Source organism: Bufo gargarizans, chromosome 2 (genome assembly GCF_014858855.1).
Source record: "Bufo gargarizans isolate SCDJY-AF-19 chromosome 2, ASM1485885v1, whole genome shotgun sequence".
Lineage (NCBI taxonomy): Eukaryota > Metazoa > Chordata > Amphibia > Anura > Bufonidae > Bufo > Bufo gargarizans.
The window spans coordinates 712,591,634-712,618,155 of NC_058081.1; the positions used below are offsets into that span (position 1 = coordinate 712,591,634).

Genomic DNA, 26,522 nt, shown 5'->3' on the forward strand with positions numbered 1-26,522 from the left:
CAGACAAATACAGCCGCCTATCCACAGCCAATGTGGACAAGCTGACGTTCATAAAAATGAACCAGGCATGGATCCCACAGGACCTGTCCATCCCTTGTGCAGATTAGACATTTATAACTACCTCCCCTTAAAAATATATTCTTGTACTCCAGGGCACTTCATTCAATCCTCTTTTTTGGATTTTACCATTATATTACAGGGCAACCCAAAGTTGAATGAACCTCTCCTCTGTCTGGGTGCCGGGGCCTAAATATCTGACAATGGCCTGTTACAGTGGTGGGTGATGTGAAGCCTGATTCTCTGCTATGACATGAAGCCTGATTCTCTGTTATGGGACCTCTCTCCTCTGTCTGGGTGCCGGGGCCTAAATATCTGACAGTGGCCTGTTCCAGTGGTGGGTGACATGAAGCCTGATTCTCTGCAATGGGACCTTTCTCCTCTGTCTGGGTGCCGGGGCCTAAATATCTGACAACGGACTGTTCCAGTGGTGGGTGACGTAAAGCCTGATTCTCTGCTATGACATAAAGCCTGATTCTCTGCTATGACATGAAGCCTGATTCTCTGCTATGACATGAAGCCTGATTCTCTGCTATGACATGAAGCCTGATTCTATGCTATGGGACCTCTCGCCTCTGTCTGGGTGCCGGGGCCTAAATATCTGACAGTGGCCTGTTCCAGTGGTGGGTGACGTGAAGCCTGATTCTCTGCTATGACATGAAGCCTGATTCTCTGCTATGGGACCTCTCTCCTCTGTCTGGGTGCCGGGGCCTAAATATCTGACAATGGTCTATTCCAGTGGTGGGTGACATGAAGCCTGATTCTCTGCAATGGGACCTCTCTCCTCTGTCTGGGACCTGGGGCATAAATATCTGACAATGGCCTGTTCCAGTGGTGGGTGACGTGAAGCCTGATTCTCTGCTATGACATGAAGCCTGATTCTCTGCTATGACATGAAGCCTGATTCTCTGCTATGGGACCTCTCTCCTCTGTCTGGGTGCCAGGGCCTAAATATCTGACAGTGGCCTGTTCCAGTGGTGGGTGACATGAAGCCTGATTCTCTGCTATGGGACCTCTCTCCAATTGATATTGGTAAATTTTTATTTATTTTATTTTTATTTTTATAATTATTTATTTCCCAAGAGACTTCTGTCACACCCAGGAAATTCTCCAACACCTGTGGGAGTACTGGAGGTCTCCCCTTTTTCTGGAGCTCCCTGGATGTTCAGGGAGGTTGGCAAAATTATATAGAAAGATAGGTAGACATATACAAAAAAAGAAAAACTGAAAAGCGAGCAACCCAATCATTAGACAATAAAAGAGTGCAACTCCTCAATAGGCCTCTGACCCAGTGTTTTTCTGTGTAAGAAGCAACAAATAGTAAGACTTGTCTCAAAAGTACTTGAACAACATGTTGTCCTTATTGAATTGTCCTCCCACCTCTTTTCTTGCTCCCTTTTTTAACAGCTACAGTTTGGCTTCCAACCCTACCACTTAACTGAAACTTCCCTAACCAAATTTACCAATGATCTAACTGCCAAGAAAATTACATTACTCTGGCCTTCTCCATCTCCAGGACCTCTTCTTTATGTTACCCACTCTCTCGTTCCTTGGCATCACTGACCTGTCTGTCTCCTGGGGCCAAGTGAAAACAATATTTATAATGGAGAAAAAATAATTTCTTTCCCCCATCTAACTCAGTCAATGGCTCCATGCTCTGCTTGGTCCCACAAGTCAGTTGTCTTGTAGTAAGCTCTGATCCTGCTCTGCCCTTCAAAGCTCACATCCAAGCCTTTTCCACCTGCTTGGAGCCCACTAATCTTTAACTCTGAAAAGATGTATTTATGGTATTGCATTCATTAATGTTCACAGCATTGTTTTTTTTTCTTTTTTTAAACTTACCAAGTCCATTCACCGGCTGATTTCCACCAAATTGATAGGACCAGCCACCTATTATTAAATAAAGAAAGGTATTAGTATTATGTGGACATATGTCCTGGTAACATCACTCCATGCAGTCAGGCAGAGTACTGCATGTAAATCACACCAATCATTTACATACATGACCTATATATTTATATACTTTACCTGTTGACCCTGGAGTTCCTCCATTTATATCTGAAATATAAACAGGTTTTGTTGGCCACCGACTGGAGATTCAAAACGGATTTTGAAGCATGCAAATATATATATATTTTTTTTATCGATTTTCTACCATGAAGCAGGGGTCAAATCGAATATTCCCTGAAGTTCATATCAAAGTCCACTTAATGGACTTTAATTCGCTCAACACTAATTCAGAATGTGCTGGTGCTATTAACACCAATCTCTGTGATGGATAGATTGATAGCTAGATAGATAAAAAGCTGTCACCCCATATCCCTACTCCTGTTTTCCTCAAAACTACTTGAGCAACATGTCCACTTTGAATTGTCTTCCCACCTCTCATCTCACTCCCTTTTTCACCGGTTACAGTCTGGCTTCCGACCCTACCACTCAACTGAAACTGCCTTGACCAAATTCACCAACGGTCTGCTAACTGTCAAGTCAAATGACATTACTCCAGCCTCCTCCTCCTCCTCCTCCTCCTCCGGGACCTGTCTTCTGAGTTTGACACAGTTGAAACCTTACTTTGTTACACACTCTCATCCCTTGGCTTTACAAAATACAGTGAAAACAGAATTTAGCTTCCCCCCACCTCAGCCCCCAACAGACCTATCACAGTCAATGGCTACATGCTCTTCCTGGTCACACAAGTCAGCTGCCTTGGTGTAAGCTTTATTTCTACCTTGTATTAACCAATACTAAAGTGTTAATATTATGTGAGTGTAGGTCCAGTTAACAGCACTCCCATTGTTCAGGCAGGGTACTGCAAGTAAAGCTCACAAATCATGTACATATATGACATACAGTACAGACCAAAAGTTTGGACACACCTTCTCATTCAAAGAGTTTTCTTTATTTTCATGACTATGAAAATTGTAGATTCACACTGAAGGCATCAAAACTATGAATTAACACATGTGGAATTATATACATAACAAAAAAGTGTGAAACATCTGAAAATATGTCATATTCTAGGTTCTTCAAAGTAGCCACCTTTTGCTTTGATTACTGCTTTGCACACTCTTGGCATTCTCTTGATGAGCTTCAAGAAGTAGTCACCTGAAATGGTTTTCACTTCACAGGTGTGCCCTGTCAGGTTTAATAAGTGGGATTTCTTGCCTTATAAATGGGGTTGGGACCATCAGTTGCGTTGTGGAGAAGTCAGGTGGATACACAGCTGATAGTCCTACTGAATAGACTGTTAGAATTTGTATTATGGCAAGAAAAAAGCAGCTAAGTAAAGAAAAACGAGTGGCCATCTGTCTTGACCATGGTCATGGTCGTGACTCCTGTTACCGCATGCGGTTGCCGGCGGTCTAGGTCGGGTTGTCAATCACAGTTGAGGGCTGTAGTATGTTGCCTCACCTGTGGTTGCCGCTGGCAACGTTGTTTATGTAGCAGCATAGCAGCCTGAGCTGTTGCGAGGCAGCTTGCTATGTTGTGCATGCGGTTGCACTTGGCAACGTGTGTTTATATGTGTGCACTTTCCTTGTTTGGTGTGCACGGGGTTTATTGTGTGTGTATTCCCCTTTAGTTGCTGTCTTCCCTTCCCTGGTGTTGGAAGGGTTAACTTCCTTCCTAGTGTGTGTGCACTGGGTGTGTCTGAGTGTGGGTGTGGCTACTTGGGCCTATATAGCTTCTGCTGTGTTTCAGAAGTCTGAGGGGTACTTCAGCTATGTAAGCTGGAGTCATCCTCCTTCTTATTTTCCATCTGCCAGTGAGGGCCACCCTTGTGGTCATAAATGTTGTTATGTGATGTTAAGTTTATGTTTATGTGAAGTCTGTTTATGTTTTATATCCCCTTGCAGCTCGGCCAGTTTAGACTCCTGTTTCTCCGCGTCCAGGAGGAACAGGTTGTCTACCCAGCTCCTAGCTCAGGGATCGGCAGAGGGTGAGTAGGGATCTGAGGTTCCTGAGCATGAGCCCTCCTACCTTCAAGGTTGGCTCATACAGCTAGGAGTTAGGGTCCGATTAGGTATGCGTTAGGAGGTGACCTGCTCCCTTATTCTGTTCTCCTGGCCGAGCAGCGACTAACATCGCTTGGCGTCGCAAGGCTGAGGGTTTCCCCCATCCTCAGCCGTGACACCATCATTACTTTAAGAAATAAGGGTCAGTCAGTCCGAAAAATTGGGAAAACTTTGAAAGTGTCCCCAAGTGCAGTCACAAAAACCATCAAGCGCTACAAAGAGACTGGCTCACATGCGGACCGCCCCAGGAAAGGAAGACCAAGAGTCACCTCTGCTGCGGAGGATAAGTTCATCCGAGTCACCAGCCTCAGAAATCGCAGGTTAACAGCAGCTCAGATTAGAGACCAGGTCAATGCCACACAGAGTTCTAGCAGCAGACACATCTCTAGAACAACTGTTAAGAGGAGACTGTGTGAATCAGGCCTTCATGGTAGAATATCTGCTAGGAAACCACTGCTAAGGACAGGCAACAAGCAGAAGAGACTTGTTTGGGCTAAAGAACACAAGGAATGGACATTAGACCAGTGGAAATCTGTGCTTTGGTCTGATGAGTCCAAATTTGAGATCTTTGGTCCAACCACTGTGTCTTTGTGCGATGCAGAAAAGGTGAACGGATGGACTCTACATGCCTGGTTCCCACCGTGAAGCATGGAGGAGGAGGTGTGATGGTGTGGGGGTGCTTTGCTGTTGACACTGTTGGGGATTTATTCAAAATTGGAGGCATACTGAACCAGCGTGGCTACTACAGCATCTTGCAGCGGCATGCTATTCCATCCGGTTTGCGTTTAGTTGGACCATCAGTTATTTTCATAGTCATGAAAATAAAGAAAACTCTTGGAATGAGAACGTGTGTCCAAACTTTTGGTCTGTACTCTATATATTTATATATGTTACCTGTTGACCCTGGAGTTCCTCCCTTTATATCTAAAATAAAAACAGATTTTATTGGCCACCGACTGGAGAGTCAAAACTGGTTTTCAAACATGCCTGTTTTGTTTAATAATACACTGCAATACTGAATATAATTATATTTTCCCATCTGATATTGGTCTCTTTTCATTTAAAGTCAAGAGAACAAATCGTACAGATAACTTCTTCATCTCTGGAATCTTCAGTTAATCTCAATAATAGAGATGATAGATGGATAGATAGATAGATAGATAGATAGACCATACTTTGCTAAGAGATTTAGATCAAACTTGTTAACTTTGTCTGGAAACGGTGGGTGTACAACATGCTCAGCACACTGGGGGTCCCTGGCCCCTTTTGTGCTCCTCAACTATGTGTTTGAACATTGGTCTGTGTTTGATGATGCAGCCTCAGTGCCAGATCTATCTAGCAGTTGATCTGCAGAAGGTCCCAAGAGACGTCTGTCACACCTGTGGGAGTACGGAAGGTCTCTCCTTTTTCTGGAGCTCCCTGGATGTTTAGGGAGGTTAGCAGAAATAATATAGAAGGATAGGTAGGCAGATACAAAAAAAGAAAAACTGAAAAACAAGCAACACAATCATCAGACAATAACAGAGTGCAACTCCTCTATAGGCCTCTGACCCAGTGTTTTTCTTTGTAAGCATTAACAAATAGTAACACTTATCTCAAAATTACTTGAACAACATGTTGTCCATTTTAAATTGTCCTCCCACCTCTTTTCTTGCTCCCTTTTTTAATAGCTACAGTTTGGCCTCCAACCCTACCACTCAACTGAAACTGCCCTAACCAAATTCACCAACGATCTGCTAACTGCCAAGAAAATTACATTACTCTGGCCTTCTCCAACTCCAGGACCTCTTCTTTATGTTACCCACTCTCTCGTTCCTTGGCATCACTGGCCTGTCTGTCTCCTGGGGCAAAGTGAAAACAGTATTTATCATGGAGAAAAAAAAAATTCTTTCCCCCATCTAAATCAGTCAATGGCTCCATGCTCTGCTTGGTCCCACAAGTCAGTTGTCTTGTAATAAGCACTGATTCTGCTCTGCCCTTCAAACCACACATCCAAGCCTTTTCCACCGCCTGCAGCCCGCCAATCTTTAACTCTGAAAATATGTATTTATGGTGTTGCATTCATTAATGTTCACAGCATTGTTTTTTTTTCTTTTTTTAAACTTACCAAGTCCATTCACCGGCTGATTTCCACCAAATGACCAGCTACCTATTATTAAATAAAGAAAGGTATTAGTATTATGTGAACATCTGTCCTGTTAATAGAACTCCATGCAATCAGGAAATGTACTGCAAGTAAATTTCACCCATCATTTACATACATGACCTATATATTTATATACTTTACCTGTTGACCCTGGAGTTCCTCCTTTTATATCTGAAATATAAACAGGTTTTGTTGGCCACATACTGGAGATTCAAAACGGATTTTGTAGCATGCAATTTTTTTTTATATTACACTGTAAAAATGAATAGAACTACATCTTACCCTCATCCTCCACACGCCGCCTATATGTTCTCCATCCCCATATGTTTTTCTGTGTGTTTGCATATTACATATGTTCTTTTTTATGCTTTGTCGAGTATACTATAAAATGTATATATTCACCTCATAGTAAGCATTGTTATTTTCTTGTTATAGTTTTACTCGGATCCTTTCAATAAAAGCTGTAAAGGACCCCAGCGTCTACCTCAGTGCAATGTCAACTCATTCTCCTGTCAACGGGTGAAGGTGGCAGAACATATAGACCCTACCTGTCGGGCCCGGAATTCCTCCCTTTATATCTGAAAGAAAAAATGTTTTATTGGTCACTGTCTGAAGATTTTAAATTGATTTTGAAACCTGCATTAGGTAGATAGATAGATAGATAGATAGATAGATAGATAGATAGATAGATGCATAGATAATATTTAAATCAGAAATAAAGTCATTCTGACTTTTTTAGCAAAGCTGTCATAAAAATTTGGGCGCACAACACTCTAAGCACACTGGGGGTCCCTGCCCCCTGTCTACTGCTCCTCCGCTATGTGTTTAGAACCTGAAGATTATTTTGATGAAGCATCCTCAACGCTAGACCTAGCTAGTTGTAATTCTGCAGGAGGGGCCAAGAGACTTCTGTGGCACCGAGGAAATTCTCCAACACCTGTCGGAGTACTGGAGGTCTTCCCTTTTAATAGAGCACCCGACGCTACGTGCTCAAATAAAGGATGTAAGTTTGATTTTAATTTTTACAGCCAGTCAGGGAAAATCAATTTTCTACCATGAAGCATGTGTCAAATCGAATATTCCCTGAAATTCATATCAAAGTCTACTTAATGGACTTCAATTCGCTCAACACTAATTCAGAATGTGCTGGTGCTATTACACCAATCTCTACAATGAATAAATTGCTAGCTAGATAGATAAATAGCTGTCACCCCATATCCCTACTCCTGTTTTCCTCAAAACTACTTGAGCAACATGTCCACTTTGAATTGTCTTTCCACCTCTCATCTTACTCCCTTTTTCACCGGTTACAGTCTGGCTTCCGACCCTACCACTCAATTGAAACTGCCTTGACCAAATTCACCAACGGTCTACTAACTGCCAAGACAAATTACATTACTCCAGCCTCCTCCTCCTCCTCCTCCTGGACCTGTCTTCTGAGTTTGACACAGTTGAAACCTCACTTTGTTACACACTCTCATCCCTTAGCTTTACAAAATACAGTGAAAACAGAATTTAGCTTCCCCCCACCTCAGCCCCCAACAGACCTATCACAGTCAATTGCTATATGCTCTTCCTGGTCACACAAGTCAGCTGCCTTGGTGTAAGCTTTAATTCTACCTTGTATTAACCAATACTAAAGTGATATTATTATGTGGGTGTAGGTCCAGTTAACAGCACTCCCATTGGTCAGGCAGGGTATTGCAAGTAAAGCTCACAAATCATGTACATATATGACATATATATTTATATATGTTACCTGTTGACCCTGGAGTTGCTCCCTTTATATCTAAAAGAAAAACAGATTTTATTCGCCACCGACTGGAGAGTCAAAACTGGTTTTCAAACATGCCTGTTTTGTTTTATAATGCACTGCAATACTGAATAAAATTATATTTTTCCATCTGATATTGGTCTCCTTTTCATTTAAAGTCAAGAGAACAAATAGAACAGATAACTTCATCATCTCCGGAATCTTCAGTTAATCTTAATAATAGATATCTTAGATGGATAAGATAGATAGATAGATCATACTTTGCTAAGAGATTTAGATCAAACTTGTTAACTTTGTCTGGAAATGGTGGGTAAACAACATGCTCAGCACAATGGGGGTCCCTGGCCCCTTTTCTGCTCCTCCACTATGTGTTTGAACCTGGGTGTGTGTTTGATGATGCAGCCTCAGTGCCAGACCTAGCTAAAAGTTGATCTGCAGAAGGTCCCAAGAGACTTCTGTCACACCCAAGAAATTCTCCAACACCTGTAAAAGTACTGAAGGTCTCCCCTTTTTCTGGAGCTCCCTGGATGTTCAGGGAGGTTGGCAAAATGTTATCGAAAGATAGGTAGACAGATAGAAAAAAAAATTGAAAAACGAGCAACACAATCATCAGACAATAACAGAGTGCAACTCCTTATTAGGCCTCTGACCCAGTGTTTTTATTTGTAAGCAGCAACAAATAGTAACACTTATCTCAAAAGTACTTGAACAACATGTTGTCCATTTTGAATTGTCCTCCCACCTCATTTCTTGCTCCCTTTTTTTAACAGCTACAGTTTGGCTTTCAACCCTACCACTCAACTGAAACTGCCCTAACCAAATTTACCAACGATCTGCTAACTGCCAAGAAAATTTCATTACTCTGGCCTTCTCCAACTCCCGGACCTCTTCTTTATGTTACACACTCTCTTGTTCCTTGGCATCACTGGCCTGTCTGTCTCCTGGGGCCAAGTGAAAACAGTATTTATCATGGAGAAAAAATAATTTCTTTCCCCCATCTAACTCAGTCAATGGCTCCATGCTCTGCTTGGTCCCACAAGTCAGTTGTCTTGTAGTAAGCTCTGATTCTGCTCTGCCCTTCAAACCACACATCCAAGCCTTTTCCACCTCTTGGAGCCGGCCAATCTTTAACTCTGAAAATATGTATTTATGGTGTTGCATTCATTAATGTTCACAGCATTGTTTTTGTTTTTTAAACTTACCAAGTCCATTCACCGGCTGATTTCCACCAAATGACCAACTACCTATTATTAAATAAAGAAAGGTATTAGTATTATGTGGACATATGTCCTGTTAACAGAACTTTATGCAGTCAGGCAGAGTACTGCATGTAAATCTCACTAATCATTTACATACATGACCTATATATTTATATACTTTACCTGTTGACCCTGGAGTTCCTCCTTTGATATCTGAAATATAAACAGGTTTTGTTGGCCACCGACTGGAGATTCAAAACGGATTTTAAAGCATGCAATTTTTTTTACATTACACTGGAAAACTGAAGAGAACTACATCTTACCCTCATCCTCCACACGCCGCCTATATGTTTTCCATCCCTATATGTATTTCGATGTGTTTGCATATTACTTATGTTCTTTGTTATGCTTTGTCATGTATACTATAATATGTATATATTCACCGCATAGTAAGCATTGTTATTTTATTGTTATAGTTTTACTCGGATCCTTTCAATAAAAGCTGTAAAGGACCCCAGCGTCTACCTCAGTGCATTGTCAGCTCATTCTCCTGTCAACGGGTGAAGGTGGCAGAACATATAGACTTTACCTGTCGGGCCCGGAATTCCTCCCTTTATATCTGAAAGAAAACACGTTTTATTGGTCATTGTCTAAAGATTTTAAATTTATTTTGAAACCTGCATTAGTTAGATAGATCGATAGATAGATGCATAGATAATATTTCAATCAGAGATAGAGTCATTCCGACTTTTTTAGCTAAAAAAAAATTTTGCCGCATAATATGCTAAGCATACTGGGGGTCCCTGCCCCCTGTCTACTGCTCCTCCGCTATGTGTTTAGTACCTGAAGATTAGTCTGATGATGCATCCTCAACGCTAGACCTAGTAAGTAGGGATGAGCGAACCCGAACTGTATAGTTCGGATTCGTACCGAATTTTGGGGTGTTCGTGACACGGACCCGAACCCAAACATTTTCGTAAAAGTCCGGGTTTGGGTTCGGTGTTCGGCGCTTTCTTGGCGCTTTTTGAAAGGCTGCAAAGCAGCCAATCAACAAGCGTCATACTACTTGCCCCAAGAGGCCATCACAGCCATGCCTACTATTGGCCTGGCTGTGATTGGCCAGTGCAGCATGTGACCCAGCCTCTATTTAAGCTGGAGTCACGTAGCGCCGCACGTCACTCTGCTCTGATCAGTGTAGGGATATGATGCAGCTGCTGCTGTTAGGGCCAGATTAGGCAGTGATTTACTCTTCAAAAACACTTAATGAAGTGATCGATCTACAGCTATGAATCATTCAACCTCTGCTATTTAATTGCTCACTGTTTTTAGGCTTCCCAGAGCGTTTTTCTGTCACTTTTTCTTTTGGGGTGATCGGCGGCCATTTTGTGTCTTGTGGTGCGCCAGCACAAGCTGCCACCAAGTACATTTAACCATCAATAGTGTGTTTTTTTTTTTTTTGCTATATCCTTCATCAGGGGCTTGGCTGTGCTTGCTATTTTATTGAGGGGTGAAATACAATTGCCAAAATAGCAGTACCTAAAATCTTGTGTTTTAGCTGTGGCTAGCCAATTGTAATACTGTCTGCTGTCTGGCAAAGGATATATTTTTTTTCTGGGTTGAAATACAATTCCCAAATGAGCAATTCCCTAAATCAGTGGTTTCTGCTGTAGCAGGCCAAGTTTAAATCTATCCATAAAAGCGTATATTAAATTGAAGGTGCTGATAGGGTCATCCTCAATAACTTCACACGCTACGGTGCATCTCCAAGTCTAATTCTGTCCGTAAACGGAACCTGTCATCCAGGGCCTAAATACTAGGCCTACAATTTATACTCAGCTAAATCTGTGGTTACTGCTGTGCCTGTATTAGTGTAATACGGTACCTAAATAGATAGCCAGATAGTGTTAGGTGCCTGTAAAAAAAGGCCTGAATGTGAATTCAATACATTCAGCCAAATAACTTTTTTCTTATTGTGGTGAACGGTAACAATGAGGAAAACATCTAGAAAGGGACGCGGACGCGGACATGGTCGTGGTGGTGTTAGTGGACCCTCTGGTGCTGGGAGAGGATGTGGCCGTTCTTCCACAGCCACACGTCCTAGTGAACCAACTACCTCAGGTCCCAGTAGACGCCAGAATTTACAGCGATATTTGGTGGGGCCCAATGCCGTTCTAAGGATGGTAAGGCCTGAGCAGGTACAGGCATTAGTCAATTGGGTGGCCGACAGTGGATCCAGCACGTTCAAATTATCTCCCACCCAGTCTTCTGCAGAAAGCGCACAGATGGCGCCTAAAAACCAAGCCCATCAATCTGTTACATTACCCCCATGCATATCAGGGAAACTGTCTGAGCCTCAACTTATGCAGCAGTCTCTTATGCTGTTTGAAGACTCTGCTGGCAGGGTTTCCCAAGGGCATCCACCTAGCCCTTCCCCAGCAGTGGAATTCATAGAATGCACTGACGCACAACCACTTATGTTTCTTGATGATGAGGACATGGGAATACCACCTCAGCACGTCTCTGATGATGAAACACAGGTGCCAACTGCTGCGTCTTTCTGCAGTGTGCAGACTGAACAGAAGGTCAGGGAGGAAGACTGGGTGGAAGACGATGCAGGGGACGATGAGGTCCTAGACCCCACATGGAATGAAGGTTGTGCCACTGACTTTCAGAGTTCATCCAGTCAGCCACACACCTTCACCACCAACTTCAGCACAGCCCGGGGTAAACGTCAGCAGGCCATTCTGAAACTCATATGTTTGGGGGACAGGCCCCACACCGCGCAGGAGTTGTGGCGGGGTATTGAACAACAGACCGACAAGTGGTTGCTGCCGGTGTGCCTCAAGCCCGGCCTGGTGGTGTGCGATAATGGGCGAAATCTCGTTGCAGCTCTGGGACTAGCCGGACATGCCTGGCGCATGTGCTGAATTTGGTAGTGCAGAAGTTCATTCACAACTACCCCGACATGTCAGAGCTGCTGCATAAAGTGCGGGCCATCTGTGCGCGCTTCCAGCGTTCACATCCTGCCGCTGCTCGCCTGTCTGAACTACAGCGTAACTTCGGCCTTCCCGCTCACCGCCTCAGATGCGACGTGCCCACCAGTTGGAACTCCACCTTGCACATGCTGGACAGACTGTGCGAGCAGCAGCAGGCCATAGTGGAGTTTCAGCTGCAGCACGCATGGGTCAGTCGCACTGCGGAACAGCACCACTACACCACCAATGACTGGGCCTCCATGCGAGACCTGTGTGCCCTGTTGCGCTGTTTCGAGTACTCCACCAACATGGCCAGTGGCGATGACGCCGTTATCAGCGTTACAATACCACTTAAATGTCTCCTTGAGAAAACACTTAGGGCGATGATGGAAGAGGAGGTGGCCCAGGAGGAGGAGGAAGAGGAGGTGGCCCAGGAGGAGGAGGAAGAGGGGTCATTTTTAGCACTTTCAGGCCAGTCTCTTAGAAGTGACTCAGAGGGAGATTTTTTGCAACAGCAGAGGCCAGGTACAAATGTGGCCAGACAGGGCCCACTACTGGAGGACGAGGAGGACGATGATGAGGAGGAGGTGGAGGAGGATGAGGATGAAGCATGTTCACAGCGGGGTGGCACCCAACGCAGCTTGGGCCCATCACTGGTGCGTGGCTGGGGGGAAACGGAGGACGATGACGATACGCCTCCCACAGATGACAGCTTGTCCATACCTCTGGGCAGCCTGGCACACATGAGCGACTACATGCTGCAGTGCCTGCGCAATGACAGCAGAGTTGCCCACATTTTAACGTGTGTGGACTACTGGGTTGCCACCCTGCTGGATCCCTGGTACAAAGACAATGTGCCCACCTTACTTCCTGCACTGGAGCGTGATAGGAAGATGCGCGAGTACAAGCGCACGTTGGTAGACGCGCTACTGAAAGCATTCCCAAATGTCACAGGGGAACAAGTGGAAGCCCAAGGCGAAGGCAGAGGAGGAGCAAGAGGTCGCCAACGCAGCTGTGTCACGGCCAGCTCCTCTGAAGGCAGGGTTAGCATGGCAGAGATGTGGAAAAGTTTTGTCACCACGCCACAGCTAACTGCACCACCACCTGATACGGAACGTGTTAGCAGGAGGCAGCATTTCACTAACATGTGGAACAGTATGTGTGCACACCCCTCCACGTACTGACTGATGGTTCGGCCCCATTCAACTTCTGGGTCTCCAAATTGTCCACGTGGCCAGAGCTAGCCTTTTATGCCTTGGAAGTGCTGGCCTGCCCGGCGGCCAGTGTTTTGTCTGAACGTGTATTCAGCACGGCAGGGGGCATCATTACAGACAAACGCAGCCGCCTATCCACAGCCAATGTGGACAAGCTGACGTTCATATAAATGAACCAGGCATGGTTCCCACAGGACCTGTCCATCCCTTGTGCAGATTAGACATTTATAACTACCTCCCCTAAACAATATATTCTTGTACTCCAGGGCACTTCAGTCAATCCTCTTTTTTTATTTTTACCATTATATTGCGGGGCAACCCAAAGTTGAATGAACCTCTCCTCTGTCTGGGTGCCAGGGCCTAAATATCTGACAATGGCCTGTTCCAGTGGTGGGTGACATGAAGCCTGATTCTCTGCTATGACATGAAGCCTGAATCTCTGCTATGGGACCTCTCTCCTCTGTCTGGGTGCCGGGGCCTAAATATCTGACAGTGGCCTGTTCCAGTGGTGGGTGACATGAAGCCTGATTCTCTGCAATGGGACCTCTCTCCTCTGTCTGGGTGCTGGGGCCTAAATATCTGACAGTGGCCTGTTTCAGTGGTGGGTGACGTGAAGCCTGATTCTCTGCTATGACATGAAGCCTGATTCTCTTTTATGGGACCTCTCTCCTCTGTCTGGGTGCCGGGGCCTAAATATCTGACAGTGGCCTGTTCCAGTGGTGGGTGACAAGAAGCCTGATTCTCTGCAATGGGACCTCTCTCCTCTGTCTGGGTGCCGGGGCCTAAATATCTGACAATAGCCTGTTCCAGTGGTGGGTGACGTGAAGCCTGATTCTCTGCTATGACATAAAGCCTGATTCTCTGCTATGACATGATTCCTGATTCTCTGCTATGACATGAAGCCTGATTCTCTGCTATGACATGAAGCCTGATTCTCTGCTATGGGACCTCTCTCCTCTGTCTGGGTGCCGGGGCCTAAATATCTGACAGTGGCCTGTTCCAGTGGTGGGTGACGTGAAGCCTGATTCTCTGCTATGAAATGAAGCCTGATTCTCTGCAATGGGACCTCTCTCCTCTGTCTGGGTGCCGGGGCATAAATATCTGACAATGGCCTGTTCCAGTGGTGGGTGACGTGAAGCCTGATTCTCTGCTATGACATGAAGCCTGATTCTCTGCTATGACATGAAGCCTGATTCTCTGCTATGACATGAAGCCTGATACTCTGCTATGGGACCTCTCTCCTCTGGCTGGGTGCCGGGGCCTAAATATCTGACAGTGGCCTGTTCCAGTGGTGGATGACATGAAGCCTGATTCTCTGCTATGGGACCTCTCTCCAATTGATATTGGTTAATTTTTATTTATTTGATTTTTATTTTTATTCATTTCCCTATCCACATTTGTTTGCAGGGGATTTACCTACATTTTGCAGCCCTCTTGCCCTTTCCTGGACTGTTTTACAGCCTTTTTAGTGCCGAAAAGTCAATGACTTCAATGGGGTTCTGGTTCGGGGCGAAGTTCGGGTCGAGTTCGGATCCCAAACCCGAACATTTCCGGGAAGTTCGGCCGAACTTCTCGAACCCGAACATCCAGGTGTTCGCTCAACTCTACTAGCTAGTTGTAGATCTGCAGGAGGGGCCAAGAGACTTCTGTGGCACCGAGGAAATTCTCCAACACCTGTCGGAGTACTGGACGTCTCTCCTTTTAATAGAGCACCCGACGCTTCGTGCTCAAATAAAGGATGTAAGTTTAATTTTAAATTTTTAAAGCCAGTCAGGGAAAATCGATTTTCTACCATGAAGCAAGTGTCAAATCGAATATGCCCTAAAATTCATATCAAAGTCCACTTAATGGACTTCAATTTGCTCAACACTAATTCAAAATTTGCTGGTCCTATTACACCAATCTCTACGATAGATAGATTGCTAGCTAGATAGATAAAAAGCTGTCACCCCATATCCCTACTCCTGTTTTCCTCAAAACTACTTGAGCAACAAGTCCACTTTAAATTGTCTTCCCACCTCTCATCTCACTACCTTTTTTACCGGTTACAGTCTGGCTTCCGACCCTACCACTCAACTGAAACTGCCTTGACCAAATTCACCAACGGTCTGCTAACTGCCAAGACAAATGACATTACTCCAGCCTCCTCCTCCTCCTTTTCCTGGACCTGTCTTCTGAGTTTGACACAGTTGAAACCTCACTTTGTTACACACTCTCATCCCTTGACTTTACAAAATACAGTGAAAACAGAATTTAGCTTCCCCTCACTTCAGCCCCCAACAGACCTATCACAGTCAATGGCTACATGCTCTTCCTGGTCACACGAGTCAGCTGCCTTGGTGTAAGCTTTAATTCTACCTTGTATTAACCAATACTAAAGTGTTTTTATTATGTGGGTGCAGGTCCCGTTAACAGCACTCCCATTGTTCAGGCAGGGTATTGCAAGTAAAGCTTGCAATTCATGTACATATATGACATATATATTTATATATGCTACCTGTTGACCCTGGAGTTCCTCCCCTTATAGCTAAAAGAAAAACAGATTTTATTGGCCACCGACTGGAGAGTCAAAACTGGTTTTCAAACATGCCTGTTTTGTTTTATAATACACTGCAATACTGAATATAATTATATTTTTTCCATCTGATATTGGTCTCCTTTTTATTTAAAGTCAAGAGAACAAATAGTACAGATAACTACATCATCTCCGGAATCTTCAGTTAATCTAAATAACAGAGATGATAGATAGATGGATAAATGGATAGATAGATAGATAGATAGATAGATAGATAGATCATACTTTGCTAAGAGATTTAGATCAAACTTGTTAACTTTGTCTGGAAATGGTGGGTGTACAACATGCTCAGCACACTGGGGGTCCCTGGCCACTTTTCTGCTCCTAAACTATGTGTTTGAACCTGAGTCTGTGTTTGATGATGCAGCCTCAGTGCCAGACCTATCTAGCAGTTGATCTGCAGAAGGTCCCAAGAGACTTCTGTCACACCCAGGAAATTCTCTAACACCTGTGGGAATACTGGAGGTCTCCCCTTTTTCTGGAGCTCCCTTGATGTTCAGGGAGGTTGGCAAAATGATATAGAAAGATAGGTAGACAGATACAAAAAAAGAAAAACTGAAAAACGAGCAACACAATCATCAGACAATAAAAGAGTGCAACTCCTCTATAGGCCTCTGACCCAGTGTTTTTTCTTTATAAGCAGCAACAAATAGTAACACTTATCTCAAAAGTACTTGAACAACATGTTCTCCATTTTGAATTGTCCTCCCACCCCTTTTCTTGCTCCCTTTTTTAACAGCTACAGTTTGGCTTCCAACCATACCACTTAACTGAAACTGCCCTAATGAAATTCACCAATGATCTGTTAACTGCCAAGAAAATTACATTACTCTGGCCTTCTTCAACTCTAGGACCTCTTCTTTATGTTACACACTCTCTCGTTCCTTGGCATCACTGACCTGTCTGTCTCCTGGGGCCAAGTGAAATCAGTATTTATCATATAGAAAAAATAATTTCTTTCCCCCATCTAACTCAGTCAATGGCTCCATGCTCTGCTTGGTCCCACAAGTCAGTTGTCTTGTGGTAAGCACTGATTCTGCTCTGCCCTTCAAAGCTCACATTCAAGACTTTTCCACCTCCTGCAGCCCGCCAATCTTTAACTCTGAAAAGATGTATTTATGGTGTTGCATTTATTAATGTTCACAGAATTGTTTTTTTTTTCTTTTTTTAAACTTACCAAGTCCATTCACCGGCTGATTTCCACCAAATTGATAAGACCAGCCACCTATTATTAAATAAAGAAAGGTATTAGTATTATGTGGACATATGTCCTGGTAACATCACTCCATGCAGTCAGGCAGAGTACTGCATGTAAATCTCACCAATCATTTACATACATGACCTATATATTTATATACTTTACCTGTTGACCCTGGAGTTCCTCCATTTATATCTGAAATATAAACAGGTTTTGTTGGCCACCGACTGGAGATTCAAAACAAATTTTGAAGCATGCAAATCTTTTTTTTATATTACACTGGAAAACTGAATCGAACTACATCTTACCCTCATCCTCCACACACCACCTATATTGTTATCCATCCCCATATGTATTTATATGTGTTTGTATATTACATATGTACTTTGTTATGCTTTGTCATGTATACTGTAATATGTATATATTCACCTCATAGTAAGCATTGTTATTTTCTTGTTATAGTTTTACTCTGATCCTTTTAATAAAAGCTGTAAAGGACCCCAGCGTCTACCTCAACGCCATATCAACTCATTCTCCTGTCAACGGGTGAAGGTGGCAGAACATATAGACTTTACCTGTCGAGCCCGGAATTCCTCCCTTTATAGCTGAAAGAAAACACGTGACCATGAAGCAGGGACCAAATCGAATATTTCCTAATATTCATATGAAAGTCCACTTAATGGACTTCAATTCACTCAACACTAATTCACAATGTGCTGGTGCTATTAACACCAATCTCTGTGATGGATAGATTGATAGCTAGATAGATCAAAAATGTCACCCCATATCTCTACTCCTGTTTTCCTCAAAACTACTTGAGCAACTTGTCCACATTGAATTGTCTTCCCACCTCTAATCTCACTCCCTTTTTCACTGGTTACAATCTGGCTTCCTACCCTACCACTCAACTGAAACTGCCTTGACCAAATTCACCAATGGTCTGCTAACTGCCAAGACAAATGACATTACCCCAGCCTCTTCCTCCTGGACCTGTCTTCTGAGTTTGACACAGTTGAAACCTCACTTTGTTATACACTCTCATCCCTTGGCTTTACAAAATACAGTGAAAACAGAATTTAGCTTCCCCCCACCTCAGCACGCAACAGAACTATCACAGTCAATGGCTACATGCTTTTTCTGGTCACACAAGTCAGCTGCCTTGGTGTAAGCTTTAATTCTACCTTGTATTAACCAATACTAAAGTGTTATTATTATGTGGGTGTAGGTCCAGTTAACAGCACTCCCATTGGTCTGGCAGGGTACTGCAAGTAAAGCTCATAAATCATTTACATATATGACATATATATTTATATATGTTAACTGTTGACCCTGGAGTTCCTCCCTTTATATCTAAAAGAAAAACAGATTTTATTGGCCACCGACTGGAGAGTCAAAACTGGTTTTCAAACATGCCTGTTTTGTTTTATAATACACTGCAATACTGAATATAATTATATTTTTCCATCTGATATTGGTCTCCTTTTCATTTAAAGTCAAGAGAACAAATAGTACAGATAACTTCATCATCTCCGGAATCTTCAGTTAATCTCAATAGCAGAGATGATAGATGGATATAGATAGATAGATAGATAGATAGATAAATCATACTTTGCTAAGAGATTAAGATAAAACTTGTTAACTTTGTCTGGAAATGGTGGGTGTACAACATGCTCAGCACACTGGGGGTCCCTGGCCCCTTTTGTGCTCCTCAACTATGTGTTTGAACCTGAGTCTGTATTTGATGATGCAGCCTCAGTGCCAGAACTATCTAGCAGTTGATCTGCAGAAGGTCCCAAGAGACTTCTGTCACACCCAGGAAATTCTCCAACACCTGTGGGAGTACTGGAGGTCTCCCCTTTTTCTGGAGCACCCTGGATGTTCAGGGAGGTTGGCAAAATGATATAGAAAGATAGGTAGACAGATACAAAAAAAGAAAAACTGAAAAACGAGCAACACAATCATCAGACAATAAAAGAGTGCAACTCCTCTATAGGCCTCTGACCCAGTGTTTTTTCTTTATAAGCAGCAACAAATAGTAACACTTATCTCAAAAGTACTTGAACAACATGTTCTCCATTTTGAATTGTCCTCCCACCCCTTTTCTTGCTCCCTTTTTTAACAGCTACAGTTTGGCTTCCAACCATACCACTTAACTGAAACTGCCCTAACCAAATTCACCAACGATCTAACTGCCAAGAAAATTACATTACTCTGGCCTTCTCCAACTCCAGGACCTCTTCTTTATGTTACCCACTCTCTCGTTCCTTGGCATTACTGACCTGTCTGTCTCCTGGGGCCAAGTGAAAACAATATTTATAATGGAGAAAAAATAATTTCTTTCCCCCATCTAACTCAGTCAATGGCTCCGTGCTCTGCTTGGTCCCACAAGTCAGTTGTCTTGTAGTAAGCTCTGATCATGCTCTGCCCTTCAAAGCTCACATCCAAGCCTTTTCCACCTGCTTGGAGCCCACTAATCTTTAACTCTGAAAAGATGTATTTATGGTGTTGCATTCATTAATGTTCACAGCATTGTTTTTTTTTCTTTTTTTAAACTTACCAAGTCCATTCACCGGCTGATTTCCACCAAATTGATAGGACCAGCCACCTATTATTAAATAAAGAAAGGTATTAGTATTATGTGGACATATGTCCTGGTAACATCACTCCATGCAGTCAGGCAGAGTACTGCATTTAAATCACACCAATCATTTACATACATGACCTATATATTTATATACTTTACCTGTTGACCCTGGAGTTCCTCCATTTATATCTGAAATATAAACAGGTTTTGTTGGCCACCGACTGGAGATTCAAAACGGATTTTGAAGCATCCAAATATATATATATTTTTTTATATTACACTGCAAAACTGAATAAAACTATATCTTACCCTCATCTTCCACACGCCGCCTATATGTTATCCATCCCCATATGTATTTCTGTGTGTTTGTATATTACATATGTTCTTTGTTATGCTTTGTCATGTATACTGTAATATGTATATATTCACCTCATAGTAAGCATTGTTATTTTTTTGTTATAGTTTTACTCTGATCCTTTCAATAAAAGCTGTAAAGGACCCCAGCATCTACCTCAGTGCATTGTCAGCTCATTCTCCTGTCAACTGGTGAAGGTGGCAGAACATATAGACTTTACCTGTCGGGCCCGGAATTCCTCCCTTTATATCTGAAAGAAAACACGTTTTATTGGTCACTGTCTGAAGATTTTAAATTGATTTTGAAACCTGCATTAGATAGATAGATAGATAGATAGATAGATGGATAGATAATATTTAAATTTAGAGATAGAGTCATTCCGAGATTTTAAGCAAAGCTGTCAGGAAAATGTCGGTGCACAACATGCTAAGCACACTGGGGTCCCTGCCCCCTGTCTACCGCTCCTTCACTATGTGTTTAGAACCTGAAGCTTAGTCTGATGATGCAGCCTCAACGCTAGATCTAGCTAGTTTTTGATCTGCAGGAGGGGCCAAGAGACTTCTGTGGCACCGAGGAAATTCTCCAACACCTGTAGGAGTACTAGAGGTCTCCCCATTTACTGGAACGCTTCGTGCTCAAATAAAGGATGTAAGTTTGATTTTAAGTTTTTAAAACCAGTAAGTTTTTAAAGCCACTTAATGGACTTCAATTCGCTCAACACTAATTCACAATGTGCTGGTGCCTAGATAGTTGTAGATCTGCAGGAGGGGCCAAGAGACTTCTGTGGCACCGAGGAAATGCTCCAACACCTGTCGGAGTACTGGATTTCTTCGATTTTAATAGAGCACCCGACGCTTTGTGCTCAAAAAAAGGATATAAGTTTGATTTTAAGTTTTTAAAGCCAGTCAGAGAAAATCGATTTTCTACCATGAAGCAGGGGTCAAATCAAATATTCCCTGAAATTCATATCAAAGTCCACTTAATGGACTTCAATTCGCTCAACACTAATTCAGAATGTGCTGGTGCTATTAACACCAATCTCTGTGATGGATAGATTGATAGCTAGATAGATAAATAGCTGTCACCCCATATCCCTACTCCTGTTTTCCTCAAAACTACTTGAGCAACATGTCCACTTTGAATTGTCTTCCCACATCTCATCTCACTCCCTTTTTCACCGGTTACAGTCTGTCTTCCGACACTACCACTCAACTGAAACTGCCTTGACCAAATTCACCAACGGTCTGCTAACTGCCAAGTCAAATGACATTACTCCAGCCTCCTCCTCCTCCGGGACCTGTCTTCTGAGTTTGACACAGTTGAAACCTTACTTTGTTACACACTCTCATCCCTTGGCTTTACAAAATACAGTGAAAACAGAATTTAGCTTCCCCCCACCTCAGCCCCCAACAGACCTATCACAGTCAATGGCTACATGCTCTTCCTGGTCACACAAGTCAGCTGCCTTGGTGTAAGCTTTAATTCTACCTTGTATTAACCAATACTAAAGTGTTATTATTATGTGGGTGTAGGTCCAGTTAACAGCACTACCATTGGTCCGGCAGGGTACTGCAAGTAAAGCTCACAAATCATGTACATATATGACATACAGTACAGACCAAAAGTTTGGACACACCTTCTGATTCAAAGAGTTTTCTTTATTTTCATGACTATGAAAATTGTAGATTCACACTGAAGGCATCAAAACTATAAATTAACACATGTGGAATTATATACATAACAAAAAAGTGTGAAACAACTGAAAATATGTCATATTCTAGGTTCTTCAAAGTAGCCACCTTTTGCTTTGATTACTTCTTTCCACACTCTTGGCATTCTCTTGATGAGCTTCAAGAGGTAGTCACCTGAAATGGTTTTCACTTCACAGGTGTGCCCTGTCAGGTTTAAAAAGTGGGATTTCTTGCCTTATAAATGGGGTTGGGACCATCAGTTGCGTTGTGGAGAAGTCAGGTGGATAAACAGCTGATAGTCCTACTGAATAGACTGTTAGAATTTGTATTATGGCAAGAAAAAAGCAGCTAAGTAAAGAGAAACGAAAGGCCATCTGTCACGACCATGGTCATGGTCGTGACTCCTGTTACCGCATGCGGTTGCCGGAGGTCTAGGTCGGGTTGTCAATCACAGGTGAGGGCTGTAGTATGTTGCCTCACCTGTGGTTGCCGCTGGCAACGTTGTTTATGTGGCAGCATAGCAGCCTGAGCTGTTGCAAGGCAGCTTGCTATGTTGTGCATGCGGTTGCACTTGGCAACGTGTGTTTATATGTGTGCACTTTCCTTGTTTGGTGTGCACGGGGTTTATTGTGTGTGTATTCCCCTTTAGTTGCTGTCTTCCCTTCCCTGGTGTTGGAAGGGTTAACTTCCTTCCTAGTGTGTGTGCACTGGGTGTGTCTGAGTGTGGGTGTGGCTACTTGGGCCTATATAGCTTCTGCTGTGTTTCAGAAGTCTGAGGGGTACTTCAGCTATGTAAGCTGGAGTCATCCTCCTTCTTATTTTCAATCTGCCAGTGAGGGCCACCCTTGTGGTCATAAATGTTGTTATGTGATGTTAAGTTTATGTTTATGTGGAGTCTGTTTATGTTTTATATCCCCTTGCAGCTCGGCCAGTTTAGACTCCTGTTTCTCCGCGTCCAGGAGGAACAGGTGGTCTACCCAGCTCCTAGCTCAGGGATCGGCAGAGGGTGAGTAGGGATCTGAGGTTCCTGAGCATGAGCCCTCCTACCTTCAAGGTCGGCTCATGCAGCTAGGAGTCAGGGTCCGATTAGGGATGCGTTAGGAGTTGACCTGCTCCCTTATTCTGTTCTCCTGGCCGAGCAGCGACTAACATCGCGTGGCATCACACGCCTGAGGGTTTCCCCCATCCTCAGCCGTGACACCATCATTACTTTAAGAAATGAAGGTCAGTCAGTCCGAAAAATTGGGAAAACTTTGAAAGTGCCCCCAAGTGCAGTCACAAAAACCATCAAGCGCTACAAAGAAACTGGCTCACATGCGGACCGCCCCAGGAAAGGAAGACCAAGAGTCACCTCTGCTGCGGAGGATAAGTTCATCCGAGTCACCAGCCTCAGAAATCGCAGGTTAACAGCAGCTCAGATTAGAGACCAGGTCAATGCCAAACAGAGTTCTAGCAGCAGACACATCTCTAGAACAACTGTTAAGAGGAGACTGTGTGAATTAGGCCTTCATGGTAGAATATCTGCTAGGAAACCACTGCTAAGGACAGGCAACAAGCAGAAAAGACTTGTTTGGGCTAAAGAACACAAGGAATGGACATTAGACCAGTGGAAATCTGTGCTTTGGTCTGATGAGTCCAAATTCGAGATCTTTGGTTCCAACCACCGTGTCTTTGTGCGATGCAGAAAAGGTGAACGGATGGACTCTACGTGCCTGGTTCCCACCGTGAAGCATGGAGGAGGAGGTGTGATAGTGTGGGGGTGCTTTGCTGGTGACACTGTTGGGGATTTATTCAAAATTGGAGGCATACTGAACCAGCATGGCTACTACAGCATCTTGCAGCGGCATGCTATTCCATCCGGTTTGTGTTTAGTTGGACCATCATTTATTTTTCAACAGGACAATGACCCCAAACACACCTCCAGGCTGTGTAAGGGCTATTTGACCATGAAGGAGAGTGATGGGGTGCTGTGCCAGATGACCTGGCCTCCACAGTCACCGGACCTGAACCCAATCGAGATGGTTTGGGGTGAGCTGGACCGCAGAGTGAAGGCAAAAGGGCCAACAAGTGCTAAGCATCTCGGGAACTCCTTCAAGACTGTTGGAAGACCATTTCAGGTGACTACCTCTTGAAGTTCATCAAGAGAATGCCAAGAAGTGTGCAAAGCAGTAATCAAAGCAAAAGGTGGCTACTTTGAAGAACCTAGAATATGACATATTTTCAGTTGTTTCACACTTTTTATGTGTATAATTCCACATGTGTTAATTCATAGTTTTGATGCCTTCAGTGTGAATCTACCATTTTCATAGTCATGAAAATAAAGAAAACTCTTGGAATGAGAACGTGTGTCCAAACTTTTGGTCTGTACTGTATATATTTATATATGTTACCTGTTGACCCTGGAGTTCCTCCCTTTATATCTAAAATAAAAACTGATTTTATTGGCCACCGACTGGAGAGTCAAAACTGGTTTTCAAACATGCCTGTTTTGTTTAATAATACACTGCAATACTGAATATAATTATATTTTCCCATCTGATATTGGTCTCCTTTTCATTTAAAGTCAAGAGAACAAATAGTACAGATAACTTCATCATCTCTGGAATCTTCAGTTAATCTCAATAATAGAGATGATAGATGGATAGATAGATAGATAGATAGATAGATAGATAGATCATAATTTGCTAAGAGATTTAGATCAAACTTGTTAACTTTGTCTGGAAATGGTGGGTGTACAACATGCTCAGCACACTTGGGGTCCCTGGCCCCTTTTCTGCTCTTCAACTATGTGTTTGAACATTAGTCTGTCTTTGATGATGCAGCCTCAGTGCCAGATCTATCTAGCAGTTGATCTGCAGAATGTCCCAAGAGACTCCTGTCACACCCAGGAAATTCTCCAACACCTGTGGGAGTATGGAAGGTCTCTCCATTTTCTGGAGCTCCCTGGATGTTTAGGGAGGTTAGCAGAAATAATATAGAACAATAGGTAGGCAGATACAAAAAAAGAAAAACTGAAAAACGAGCAACACAATCATCAGACAATAACAGAGTGCAACTCCTTAATAGGCCTCTGACCCAGTGTTTTTCTTTGTAAGCAGCAACAAATAGTAACACTTATCTCAAAAGTACTTGAACAACATGTTGTCCATTTTGAATTGTCCTCCCACCTCATTTCTTGCTCCCTTTTTTTAACAGCTACAGTTTGGCTTTCAACCCTACCACTCAACTGAAACTGCCCTAACCAAATTTACCAACGATCTGCTAACTGCCAAGAAAATTACATTACTCTGGCCTTCTCCAACTCCCGGACATCTTCTTTATGTTACACACTCTCTCGTTCCTTGGCATTACTGACCTGTCTGTCTCCTGGGGCCAAGTGAAAACAGTATTTATCATGGAGAAAAAATAATTTCTTTCCCCCATCTAACTCAGTCAATGGCTCCATGCTCTGCTTGGTCCCACAAGTCAGTTGTCTTGTAGTAAGCTCTGATTCTGCTCTGCCCTTCAAACCACACATCCAAGCCTTTTCCACCTCTTGGAGCCGGCCAATCTTTAACTCTGAAAATATGTATTTATGGTGTTGCGTTCATTAATGTTCACAGCATTGCTTTTTTTTTTTTTAACTTACCAAGTCCATTTACCGGCTGATTTCCACCAAATGACCAGCTACCTATTATTAAATAAAGAAAGGTATTAGTATTATGTGGACATATATCCTGTTAACAGAACCTTATGCAGTCAGGCAGAGTACTGCATGTACATCTCACCAATCATTTACATACATGACCTATATATTTATATACTTTACCTGTTGACCCTGGAGTTCCTCCTTTTATATCTGAAATATAAACAGGTTTTGTTGGCCACCGACTGGAGATTCAAAACGGATTTTGAAGCATGCAATTTTTTTTTTATATTACACTGGAAAACTGAAGAGAACTACATCTTACCCTCATCCTCCACACGCCGCCTATATGTTTTCCATCCCTATATGTATTTTGATGTGTTTGCATATTACTTATGTTCTTTGTTATGCTTTGTCATGTATACTATAATATGTATATATTCACCTCATAGTAAGCATTGATATTTTCTTGTTATAGTTTTATTCGGATCCTTTCAATAAAAGCTGTAAAGGACCCCAGCGTCTACCTCAGTGCAATGTCAACTCATTCTCCTGTCAACGGGTGAAGGTGGCAGAACATATAGACTTTACCTGTCGGGCCCGGAATTCCTCCCTTTATATCTGAAAGAAAACACGTTTTATTGGTCACTGTCTGAAGATTTTAAATTGATTTTGAAACCTGCATTAGGTAGATAGATAGATAGATAGATAGATAGATAGATAGATAGATAGATAGATAGAAAGATCGATAGATAGATAGATGCATAGATAATATTTAAATCAGAGATAGAGTCATTCCAACTTTTTTAGCAAAGCTGTCAGAAAAATCTGGCCACACAATATGCTAAGCACACTGGGGGTCCCTGCCCCCTGTCTACTGCTCCTCCGCTATGTGTTTAGTACCTGAAGATTAGTCTGATGATGCATCCTCAACGCTAGACCTAGCAAGTAGTGATGAGCGAACCCGAACTGTATGGTTCGGGTTCGTACCGAATTTTTGGGTGTTCGTGACACGGACCCGAACCCGAACATTTTCGTAAAAGTCCGGGTTCGGGTTCGGTGCTCGGCGCTTTCTTGGTGCTTTTTGAAAGGCTGCAAAGCAGCCAATCATCAAGC

General features: G+C 43.0%; 1 protein-coding gene across 1 annotated transcript in view; it reads right to left on the bottom strand.

The window, feature by feature from the left end:
- LOC122926346 (collagen alpha-1(IV) chain-like) overlaps positions 1–26,522 on the bottom strand; it is an 875,364-nt gene that overhangs the window by 620,754 nt on the left and 228,088 nt on the right. The window contains exons 12-33 of the mRNA XM_044277721.1: positions 25,998–26,027; positions 25,590–25,619; positions 25,410–25,451; positions 24,172–24,201; positions 20,311–20,340; positions 19,895–19,924; positions 19,709–19,756; positions 18,472–18,501; positions 17,727–17,756; positions 17,317–17,346; positions 17,131–17,178; positions 15,876–15,905; positions 9,779–9,808; positions 9,373–9,402; positions 9,193–9,234; positions 7,976–8,005; positions 6,765–6,794; positions 6,358–6,387; positions 6,178–6,219; positions 4,965–4,994; positions 2,086–2,115; positions 1,900–1,947 (exon numbers count right to left, since the gene is read on the bottom strand). Of these exons, the coding sequence (XP_044133656.1) occupies positions 1,900–1,947; positions 2,086–2,115; positions 4,965–4,994; positions 6,178–6,219; positions 6,358–6,387; positions 6,765–6,794; positions 7,976–8,005; positions 9,193–9,234; positions 9,373–9,402; positions 9,779–9,808; positions 15,876–15,905; positions 17,131–17,178; positions 17,317–17,346; positions 17,727–17,756; positions 18,472–18,501; positions 19,709–19,756; positions 19,895–19,924; positions 20,311–20,340; positions 24,172–24,201; positions 25,410–25,451; positions 25,590–25,619; positions 25,998–26,027 (750 nt within the window). The remainder of the gene's footprint in view (positions 1–1,899; positions 1,948–2,085; positions 2,116–4,964; positions 4,995–6,177; positions 6,220–6,357; positions 6,388–6,764; positions 6,795–7,975; positions 8,006–9,192; positions 9,235–9,372; positions 9,403–9,778; positions 9,809–15,875; positions 15,906–17,130; positions 17,179–17,316; positions 17,347–17,726; positions 17,757–18,471; positions 18,502–19,708; positions 19,757–19,894; positions 19,925–20,310; positions 20,341–24,171; positions 24,202–25,409; positions 25,452–25,589; positions 25,620–25,997; positions 26,028–26,522) is intronic.